This window comes from Nymphalis io, chromosome 2 (genome assembly GCF_905147045.1).
Source record: "Nymphalis io chromosome 2, ilAglIoxx1.1, whole genome shotgun sequence".
Taxonomy (NCBI): Eukaryota; Metazoa; Arthropoda; class Insecta; order Lepidoptera; family Nymphalidae; genus Nymphalis; species Nymphalis io.
Window position 1 is genome coordinate 9,873,928 of NC_065889.1, and position 12,195 is coordinate 9,886,122.

A 12,195-nucleotide genomic window follows, 5' to 3' on the forward strand; every position below is an offset into this window, starting at 1 on the left:
AGTCGGGGCGTATACCTGTATGACCTTTAAAGAATACCGCTTGGTGATTCTGAGTATGAGGTACGCCAGCCTAGTCGACAAGCTCTCGATTTTCACAACGTTGTTAACGAGGGACTTGAGGACTATGAACCCGACACCACCTTGAGATAGTTGATCGCCCTCTCGGAAATAGAGAAGGTTACCGGATTTCAGGATCATCGTATCCTCCCCCTGTCTTCGGACTTCGGATAATCCGACGATATCCCAGTGTAACCTGCTCAGTTCTTCCTCCAGTTCGATGATCTTCTCGTCGGTCTGCAGTGTACGCGTGTTATATGTTGCCAGGGTCAGAGGTCGTCGGTGTTGGTAACACGAAATCTGCCGGGGATTCTTAGCACCCCCTGCCCCGCCGTTACCACAGCTGTTACCAAAGCTAGGAATAGCAGGGCTGCCGGGGACTAGGGGCCGTGGTTTAGTTGCGCGAATCATTGAGGGGATATGCCATAATCGCCACGCTTGGCAGACGGGTTGGCGATCGCAGTAAGTTACTCAGAGAGACGCTGCTGCCCGTTCTCTGGTGTATATTCCCTCGGGTCGACTTCTACGCCCCCCACGGCATGAGATGGGGTGGTGATATTCGTCGCCGTCACCACACGGCTTATTGTATATTTGCAATTAGTATGTTATTATTTCCTCTTCACTTTTATACTTTCAACGAGTTTTTGTGCTTTTAAAATATTTTTTTATAATGATTATTATCGTTAAAATCGAAATCGTAAATGTTTTAATTTCAATAATTATATAATAATAATTGCTAGTTGCTAGTCAAATTCTTCAAATATTTTTTTAAATAAAATAAATTCGTTATTTATATAATAATTTTATGATATAAATAACGAACATTTACTGTAGATTAAAGTAATTATATAAGCTGGTATAGATGTTAATTGGTATTCAGCCTATTCTTTTCGACACTGGAATAATTTTTTTATTCAAGTAACAGAGACTCAATTGCAAGAAAAAAAACGGGTTTATGTTAACAAAAACAATAGAAGAAACATTATCTATTACTATTATTACTACAGTGAACTGCTCCTGCCGAAACTTTACAGTAGCGGTTTATGAATGCAAAATCTATTGTGCTAGCGATCATGTTTAGAATTTTCTTGGAGCTAGCCGCACCCTGCGAACCAATGATCTACACACTTTCCGCATTAATGCGTAAAAACTGTCTATATTCGCTTCAGCAAACATCTCTAAAGCACTACAGAAGCGAGGCTAACCTATCAGCACCTACGTAAAGGCGTTGTTGAACTGTTATTAATTATTATATTAATTTTAGTAGATAGTTAATATGTGGTAAAGTATTTATTTAGTTGCAAAATATTATGCTATTGTCATGGATGGATTTTAAATCTTGTTTATTATTATATATTTTTTTATTTAATTTTATATATAATATTGGCTTAGATAATAAATAATACTTGAAGCCGATAAATGCATATGAAGTAAAGTATTTTTGTATGTTCGGAAAAATATTAAAGAATTTGTGAGAAAATATGATACTCATAAATTTGCTACTAGGAACAAACACAAACTTATTACTCCTGTTACGTTGGCATATGGCTTTTGCCAGTTCTTCTCCGGTCAGGTTATTTTCTTTTACAAACCATACCGCATGCTTCTATGTTAAATAATAAAGTATATAAATTTGATAAGGCACATATGTTTTACGTCAAGCCTTTAAAACATTCGTTACAATTAGGCCTTTACATAAGATACCATGAAACGCTTATAAAATTAATTTTGACGAAAAGCGATCGGCCTACATATAAAATTAGGTCACTAAGCTGCCAAGTGGTTTCGGCTGAACGTGCCTTTGATGCGCTGCCTTAGGATACAAGAGCAAGCGCGATATGCCATTGTTATCTTAAATTGATCCATTTAAATGGTAATACCTCAATTTAGACTTTATAATTGACTTTCTATAAATATTATTTACAATACAAGTATTGTTATATTTACAATATAAGTAAGTAATCTTGTTCATAAATGATTTTACAGTCATACAGTTTAAATAAATAGATTCAAGATAAAAGTGAACATGTAATGGTACCTTAACCGAAGAACATAGTATTTATAGCAGTGCAATCACCGCTAGGTATTTAATGTGCTATATTTATGTTATCACATACATGCCGTAAACACAAAGCGCATGCGTTGGAAGGAATTCCGATACACACAAGCACGCACTCTCGTACGCACGCACATACACAGAGCAAAGCAACGTCACAAGGTAAGTTCTAGAATTGACATGTTTCATCTTAACTGAAGAGCATGACTATGACTTTAAGACATTAACGATATATTTTAATAATAATAATTACAGAATTCGTTTTAACAGCCATCAAATCGTAAGCATACAAAGTCACCGTTCAAGTGTTATTGATCTTGTAATCATAATATCAGTGACGCAAAACTCGAGTGCAGAGCTGAGAGCATATTATATCATATCGGTGTGTTGTAGTGTTGCTAAACATCAAAGTAAATTTGCTTTATGACAATTTTATAAAACACAAAATTAGAATAATATTATTTGTATATAGTGTTTACTTTGGCTGCCTTATTGTACCTTATGTTTGTTTATAAGGCTGCACATCCTGGGGCCCTGAATCCCTGAATCTGACGGCGTTAATACTCTCGAGCCTCGGATAAAACGTAAAGCTATTTTCCCTATGTCTGACATTCCAGTAGAGTCAGGTTACCATCTCATTATTAATATAATAATTTAATTAAGGATTAAGGTAATAAGGCAATCTGTAGTAGATTGCACCTGAGTTTGCGCACACACTTGAGAACTTTAAACTCAACCAAAATTATATAAAATATTTCACTATTAGATTATTTTAAGCATAATTTGTATCTAGGTATTACGCATTTATTGATTTCAACCGATACGTTTTTGGCTTTTAATTTTAATAATATTATTTGCATTAATAATAAAATGTACAAAAGAGAATTTACATTTTTATATTTGTAAATATAGATTATAATTGCAATTACTTTCAGAAGACCTTGAGATAAGTTTGAACATATAATTGTGTACTTATAATGTTTTTGTTGTTTTAAAATTAAAAACATTTTTTTTTTATAAACAAAAAATATTCCGAATAAGGAAATCACGAAAATAACATTCATATAATCATTAAGAAGTAATATTAAGTATAATCACAATAAGTCCCAACGTGCGGAAGGGGCACAATGGCCGTATGAGGATGTCATTTACGTTGTTTACGCTGTTATATCCGTGAGAACACTCCCACGAATAAACGGACAGACAGATAAAAGTGAGCTCAACGCAATGCTTTACAAAGTTCTGTCCAAAGTATTTATTACGATAAAAATATTTGAGTGTTTTAAAAAAAAACACAGTTTGTTATCGTCCCACTGTTGTGCAAACGCCTTCTCCCTTAAGGAATATGTTAGGAGCTTATCCCACCATGCTGATCCATTGTTAATCCTACACAAATAAATTTCCTCACGCTGATTCCCTTAAGCGTTGTGCACGAAATTATAAAGAATTTGATATGAACCATATTTGTTTCTACTTTTTCACTTAGATATTTTCGATAACTATCAGATCTCGGTTTTTTTTAATAGTGAAGTATAATTTTATTCTCATAAGTTCAAAATAGTTATACTTATATATATATATATATATATTATTAAATTGTTATTTTGTTTACATCAAGGCTAACAACGTAAAATATTTCTAGTATGTTCAAAACAACCCTTAGTTACTTCCATAAGAATAAAAATGTGACAAAAGCGATTACTGAATATACATTGTAAGAAAAGCGACGAGACAGCTCAGTCTAACGGAAGAAGGGAGAAATGTTGCGGCGACACGAATATACAAAGAAACATTTACAAAGTAACGCTTCAAAGTAATCTTTTCACTGGTAATGTATGTACTTAATCTTTTTAAATAATTAGGCGTTAGGTTATTTTATTTATTAATACTTAATGTTACTGTATTCACGTTTGAAGGGTTAGTAGGCTTATCGGCTTATGTATTGTTATGTAGTTAAGTGTAAATGACGACACGAGGGAGCCTAGAGTGGTGAAACAATGTCTATATAAGAAATGGTTAATATTTCTTACGGTGCCAATGTTTATGGGCGGTGGCGACTACTTATATTCTACCGCAAAACTGCAGTACTTGGGATTGCCGTATTCCGATTTGAAGGGTGAGTGAGCCAGTGTAATTACAGGCACAAGGAAAATATCTTCTTAGTTCCTAAGGTTGGTAGCGCATTAGCGATGTAAGCGATGGGTAACATTTCTTATAATGCCAATGTCTATAGGCGTTGGTGATCACTTACCATCAGGTGGCCCGTATTCCTATCTACATATCTATTCAAAAAAAAGCTTACATGCAACTGAACCGAGCATATATTAGAAAATAAATACCGAAACGTTTTCGGGGCTTAATTTATTTTGTTTAGCGAGGAATGAAAATTGTGATTGATGAAAGCGCTCCGGGCATTTCGTGTGCGGTTCTGCAAAATACTAAATAAATCACTTGAAAAAATGGAAAGCGTTGTTTGTGATTAAAGTAATCAAATTTTCATACACTTAAATTTTTTTATATACACAAGCTTATGACAAACCACAACATCAACATATATTTTATTTAAGTAAGCCCTTAGAAACTACTCTTTTTCATCTATTAATCATATACAATTATTTTAACGTATCCTGTATGAAAATTGACGAATACTTACTCCAAGCTATTTTATCACCAGTTCTGCTCGCCTGTCAGATAAACTTTTATGTACACCTGACAACGTGTATGCGAAATTTATCGGTTGATTAGTTAATTCGCGAAAGAGTTACAGACAAACAAACAAACTCAATTTCACATTCATAATATAATAAGGATATCCTGTACAATATATTAAGCCTTATTTATTAATAGTCTTTTGTGTCTTCCTTTATATCTTTAGAATGAATTCAGATCATAGTAAAATATGTTAAACAAAATGATCCTTAATTAACATTTATAAATACTTAAAGATTTTCTTTTTTGTAAGATTGAATGTTATGTAAGAAACAAACTTTTGTATTGAAAAGTACATATAGGTGTGTATGTGGCTCTTCCAAGAAAAATATTTGGATTTCTCGCGGGAGACAAAGTTTTAAATGGAATCAAGAATAAGAATATAAGAAATGGGATACAAAACTCCATGTACAGTCCTTAGTCGGAGTCATTCGCCCTTCGAAACGGAACACAACAAGTAAGTAAATGTTGTTGTTTAGCGTATATATGGCGTGGATATGTAATGGGTACCTAGTACCTAGACGAGTTTGCACCAAGTGGTAGTTTTGATAGCTACTTAAAATCTCAATACAAAAAACCATGACCAATTTTATTAGTAAGTTAAGACATAAATTGGCTGCATTCGTTCAACTAATAAATTACTGATTTTATATTGAATATTCTTTCGGTAATTTTTAAACGTCTCTTATCTTAATCGTCGTAGAGCAATTACTCTTTCTAATTGTTACATTCCTCTTAATCAATGGTTCGTGTCGTCGTTAACAATTTATACGGTATACCGTATCATCAAGAAAGAAATATAATTGACATATTTTTAAGGATTTACATTTTTATTTTTAATTGTGTTAATCAAAATTTATGAATAAATTTACAATATTTGTACTTACAGTTAAAAAAGAAAATCATTTTTGAGAAACAAATATAATTGTATTAATTTATTTTTAAGTGTATATGGGTAATGATTCGCTCCATTCAGCTTAATCTTAGCATTTTAAAGTTAAAAAGACGAAAAATATCAAATTACTATTCGTTAGATACTTAGTTATAATAAATGAAGTTTCTGTAATATATAGAATCTTCATTAAGTTTTTCATTATATGTGTCCTACGTAGGTATAGACTTTTTCTTTTTTATAATTATTGTGGTTGTTGCCAATAATATTTCATGTTGTTATGATACCATTGGATTTGTTTAATGTTTTATAGATTATAGAATTTGCATAAAGTCCGTTCTTAGTAAGCGTCTACGTCAGGGAAGGAGTAACTTTAACAAATTTCAAGTCAATCGGGCGGTTTAGAAGAACTAGTGATGAGTGGTATTTCGCTTATATATATATAAGCGAAATACCCATAACATACACACTACATGAAATATATATATATATATTATATATATATATATATATATATATATTTCATGTAGTGTGTATGTGTATAGTGTGTGTAGTGTTCGTAGTGTTGTTCAAAATGGGATTTACCTACATTCTTTAATCAAATTTCTAATTGCATTCAGTTTATAATGGCAACGGAAAATATATTTATTTTTATGTTAACATTACAATCAACGCGCTCGTTTTAATATATAAACTGTTTAATTGTCATCAAATTGACAAATTATATAAAAATGAAGAGCAAGAAGGTGCAGCCATGCATATTATAATTTGTATTCAATTATAAATTAAAAAAGCAGATCTATGTAAAACTATAAATACTAATGTGAAATCGGTCTCTATGGTTGTAATCACATATTTGTATTGAGTAGTAGAACAATTGTTAATGGTCACCTGAAATTTCACCAACCCTCCATTGACTAAAACTTGGTGACAAAAAAACATAACCTCGATGAGTATCTTTCGCCTGTACATCTCATGTCAGAAGTTTGAATCGAATTTGAAATGGCCATTTGTAATGCATCTTATAGAATCAAATTTAGCAGTTATCTAAGGCTATTTACCATAATAATTATGACATTATTATTTTACGATAAAATTACTTTGGTCACTAATGGCTCCATTGTCACCATAAAAGCTTAGCAACGGGTTTAAAATTAAGTATTTATAGCCATGGCAATTTTTTTTTGTCGCACACAAAGAACCATTCATGAGAGACAAGGAACGGAGATGTTAAGCAGCGTCATTAGCGTGTCACTTCAGGAATACTTCTCGAGACGGAAAGCATTTCACATTCTTGTCTCGGTCTCTGCCAGAACGGCATCGCTGAAATGTTCAAGTGAGAGCAGACAGTTCAAATATATCCTCATATCCGTTTAACTGACTGCATTTGACGCAGTAAGGGCGAAACAAGGCTGTGGCATGTTCCAGCGTTGGACGAGCGCCAGATTTGACTGCAAGGAACGGGCTCCGTGAGGCGTCGTCTTTGAAACAGGATTCCGATGTATTTTTATTATTTTGCCGGCGACGTTTTTTTATTTATTTTTAACATTAGTTAAATGCAAAATACAAAAACAACTTTGTGTATATCGATCGAACTAATAGTCAATTTTGAATTTTTTTAAGGTACTTTTGGGAGTTTTTTTAATGGGAATTTATTATTTCTACTTATTGTCCTCAGGCTAAGCGTCGGTGTCCTTTAATTGAATATATTATAATTAGAAAATTCCTTTATCCGTTATTTAAAAAAAAAGATATGCGCATATTTCAAACCGCCATTTTGTTGGCAAACAGAAAGGTTAATAATTGATGAATCCATTATTTGCGCGACTTGTGATTTGTTGAATGTGTTCAATTGTGTTATTTGGATTTTTAAAAGAAATTGAGTGAGTAAGTGTGAATTTGTATGATTTGTTGTTCTATTTTTAAAAAAAGTCCAATTTAAGGTTTTTTTTTAATTAGTTTTACTACTGGATGCTAAAAATATATTATGTCAAACAGTGGTTGTTAACAACAAAATTACATACAACAATTTCAAAATAAAACTAACAAACATTCAAAAAATATTATCCATGCGAACTAAAAGCAGATAGATAGTGCTTGATAAAGATACTTGTAGAAATATTATTTCTTTTAAGAAAATTGAAGCGCTGAAAGAAGTGCCTATCTTTTATGAATGTTATTTTGGTAAATATATGGGATTAAAGATGGCTGCCATATATCTGAACTGTCTAGACAAATAAATATACCTATTACGTACGAAGGCGACATTAAAGAAATTAAATCCTTGGATAACCTTTGGATACTTAGTTTATTACATTGGAACTGCTTCATTGGCCCAGTCAAGGTCTAGTAAGGCTGCGGATTCATGAAGAGGCTCCTGTGATTTAATCCTGAATAGTGCCAATAAATGTCATTGTTATTTTTCTTTCAAGAAATTCTCAAGAAAACACGTCAAACCATTGATCCTGCACCTGATCTCTCTCATTTCGTGCCAGAGTGCCTTGAGAGGGTAAAGAGTTCATCTGTAATTGCGCATACTCTTGTGTATTATCATATCTCCTGAACAGTTTGCTTGTTACCGCCGAAAATTATAGCCATGAGTAAAATCACTATTTTGTGACACTGAGTGGTCAATTATCTATTTTTAAAAATGAAATATTATATTAATACCTTGCCCAGTACAGCCGTATCATAAGTAATTCTGGAAAATACATACACAGTTCATAAGTTTCGACCGTCGTACAAAATTATTAATACGGTCACCTTGTACGTTTGAACAATTTGGTTTACTGTGCATTTAAGTTGTTTAACATTTCTTAAGAAAATTTATCTTATTTTATAACAATAATTGAAATAAGATAAAAGACTACTTATAATGTGTCACACATTATAAAGATCGATTAATCTACGGTATTGACAGGCTTGAATCAGTTGAGAACAGACTATTACTTGTTTCTTTAAGAACTTATTTTGTAAGGACAAGGAGAAACAGACATACACAAAAACTTTACCATTTAAAATATTAAGTAAAATAGTGGTGCGAAATATGAAAACTGAATTATTGATTTAAAGTATCATTCGACTACAGAATCGTAAAATGTTGACATGCAATTTGCTCGTACCAATTGGCAAAAGATCACAAAACATAAGCCGTCATCTTGCAAACACACATACAAAAGGCTTAATATTTGGAATTGCTCCAGAATATTATCTGTTCTTTCAATGAAACTCCATATAAAGCTGATTATTGATACAACATATCATCAAGTAATTATAAAATTACATTTACGATGTTTTCAAGTATTCAACAATTACTACATTAAATATTATTGTATTTATAATATTTGCTTTATATTTCATATTGACAACCTTTATATATTTACCCTTTTTATTTATATGAAATAATGTGTATGTATTTAATTTTCACCATGACCTAGTGGAATTTTAGCATGAATGCACAAAGCATTTATGCGTTATATCGTAATTTTTAGTGATAAATGATTGAATGATATATGATGAATATTTAATACAAGACGTATAATACATATGTTTTTAAAAGATTTTTACAAAAAATCTTAATGTATAAAAATACATATTTTTATTTAAAAAAAAAACGGTGATTGTATATTGTATATTATCTGTCATCCGCCGTCACGTCTTCGTTCGCGGTAATTAAAATTGAACACAAATAAATTTACGAAACTAACGAAAAATTTACGAAATTCTTTGCTGTCAGAAGGTTGAGAAGACGTAATGGGTCTACATATAAATAAATAACACGAGAAGCTCTTATATTTATTAATCTAAAACGTAGCACGTTATATCTTTCCTGTAAAGATAAGAATCGCATAAAGTGAATAATTACAAAATTTGACAAAAAAAATCCGTTGTTTCATTCAAGGAGTTTCTTTTCTGAAACGTTTAGTTTTGACTTTGACGATCAATAAGTAAGTGTGTCTGCTACTTATATCATAAATTAGTTTTTGCCGGCGTGTCAGTGGATGGATGAGAATTTCGTACCAAATTTCATCCAAATAACCGTGAAAGCGATTCAATCAGACGTAGTTACTTTTACCTTTATAAGATTAGTATAAATAATATAGATTAATTTAAATTCGAGCAACTATTTATTTATTTCATTATTATTTATTGAACTCCAATTGATAAGAAGCACTATAAATAAAAAATAAGGGAAACTACAAAGATACATTTACGATCAGATCAACAGGCGATCGTTTCGCTTAAGCAATCTAATTCAGACAACTTTTGTTCTAAATTTAAAGTTACAGACGGGGTCAAAGCATTACTCCTTTGCCTTGCTAAAGAAAAATTATATAAGAAGATATTAAAAAAAAATTGAAAAATACTGCGCCGAGAAATTGGACGTTGGAAAATGCATATTTCAAACCTAATTCTGAAAGCTCATACATCTTAAGTCAATGCCTTTGTGTTTTAAACAGGTTAATATTTCAATCGTTTTGTTGATACACTTTAATATGCTCTTTGAAGGTTAAATTTATTATGAATCCAAAAATTAGGTCAAGTGAATGAAATTAGAAAGGTTATGATAAAATTTCTGCTAAATATACTGTTTCAAGCTTATATTATATATAAAGTTATTCATACCTTGAATTTGCCCCAAAGTCATGCACGTTAGTGTCTCGTTGATATTAATATTCGATACTAAAATTAAGCATTACGTTTTCATTTCTCTAAAATAATGCTGTGGTTTGTTTGCTTGTTTTGAGTGTTTTGTGTATGATTTAATTTGGAATTAAACATGTAAACTCCTTAGTATAAAACTATTTTTGCACTTGTATTGTTTGGCACTTGTAGGTAGTGAAGAAAAAAAAAAGTAATTACACTACTACGATTATTTTGTCATTTGCTTCAGTAATTTGAAAATAGAATAAGCGCGTGCAAACGTTATCTACACGTGACAGAAATTAAAACACAAATGCATCAGAAACGTTTTACTGGAATGTTATAATACAGTAATGTTGCACGTAAATTTAACACGACCTTAAATTCAACTCTCAACAAAGAATTATTATTATATTTAATATGTACAAACCTGACTATTAGGGAAGGTCGCGAACGCTGACTGTACTTTATGTAGTGCGTGGTCCTGCTGGTGCGCGGGCGGTGGTCGGCCTTTGGGGAAATGAAAGCGCGGTATGACTCGCGAAGGTCCCGCCGCGCGCACTGACCGCTGGAGAGTCGTATGCGCGGGCGCTGATGATGGCTTTGGGGGAGTCGACGCTGCGTAGTTCTGGAAAGATAAAGGAAAAATAAATATCTAAATTATTTCCTTTTTTAATAGTAGTCAAGTATTTTAAAAACGATTTCAAAGTTTTTATTGTTCGTTTGTTACGATATATTGCTAACTGTAAAAAAGATGTTAAGAATAGATTAAAATATTTTACAACGTTTCGAACGAGCAAATAATTATTGAAAAATATGCAAAAACTTTCGAGAAGTGAACTATGATCGATCGTACTCGGTAACAATACCTGGTGTTTACGCGAGTGCCCGAGTACGGAATAACAAACTAAGTAAATGTCTATTTATTTTAAAAATAATTAAAAAATAACTAGTTATTTTTTTGTTATATTAATGATTTTTTTAACTTAGGTATTTTATATGTTCAAATCAAAACCAGAAATAAAGATTCTTAATTCAAGTAGATTAAAAAAATAAAATCTTTGTTTATCATATTATTATGTAGAAAAATATTAAAGCTACCACTTCACTTCACTTACACAGGTTCGGAATGTAGATTCTATTGAGAATAAACTTTGTAGTTACCTACACATTATTTTTGTCAATAAAAATCTCATGTATCTATTTTTAAAAATATATGTAAGAATCAAATATCAATATACATGAATCCTGTATGAAAAACAAACTATATAATCTCATAGATTAATATGCCTTATTTATGATTAATATTTTAAAGATGTATTAACTACAATTGAGAGAACACATAGGTTACATATGACTTCGGCGAAGGAAAACGAAGGGGTTTTTAGCATTCTTTGTATATGTCTTTTTAACTTAACTGTGCTTGTGCATGTAATGTATATTTTACCTAATGAGGTCGTATTCCTTTCAGTGTCTCGCGTGTCATAGGCTATGTGATGTCATTTTTAATCCAACTTTCCGGATATGACTTGCGTTATAGTAGTAACAAGCAAAAAACATAAATAAATGACATGATAATGTAGTGTGGTATCGTATGTGTGGTTTTTATTTACAAATTGCGAAAATCTATAATTTATATCTATAGGTACTAATAAATGATGCATCGTGTTTTGGTATTTATATTGAATTTCATGTTCTTATATATAATGATAATTTAAGTATTTATATGATATACTTAAGTATTTTTGTAAGTGTTACTTAGTTATATAAGTATTTATGGCGAATTTATTACGAATAAAGTTCGGGTCGTGTTGACGAAAAGGCTAAGAAGAACTTA

The 12,195-nt window shown here is 31.4% G+C and overlaps 1 protein-coding gene across 1 annotated transcript in view; it reads right to left on the bottom strand.

The window, feature by feature from the left end:
* LOC126773644 (uncharacterized) overlaps positions 1-12,195 on the bottom strand; it is a 115,950-nt gene that overhangs the window by 17,272 nt on the left and 86,483 nt on the right. The window contains exon 2 of the mRNA XM_050494650.1: positions 10,789-10,986. Coding sequence (XP_050350607.1) covers positions 10,789-10,986 — 198 coding nt within the window. The remainder of the gene's footprint in view (positions 1-10,788; positions 10,987-12,195) is intronic.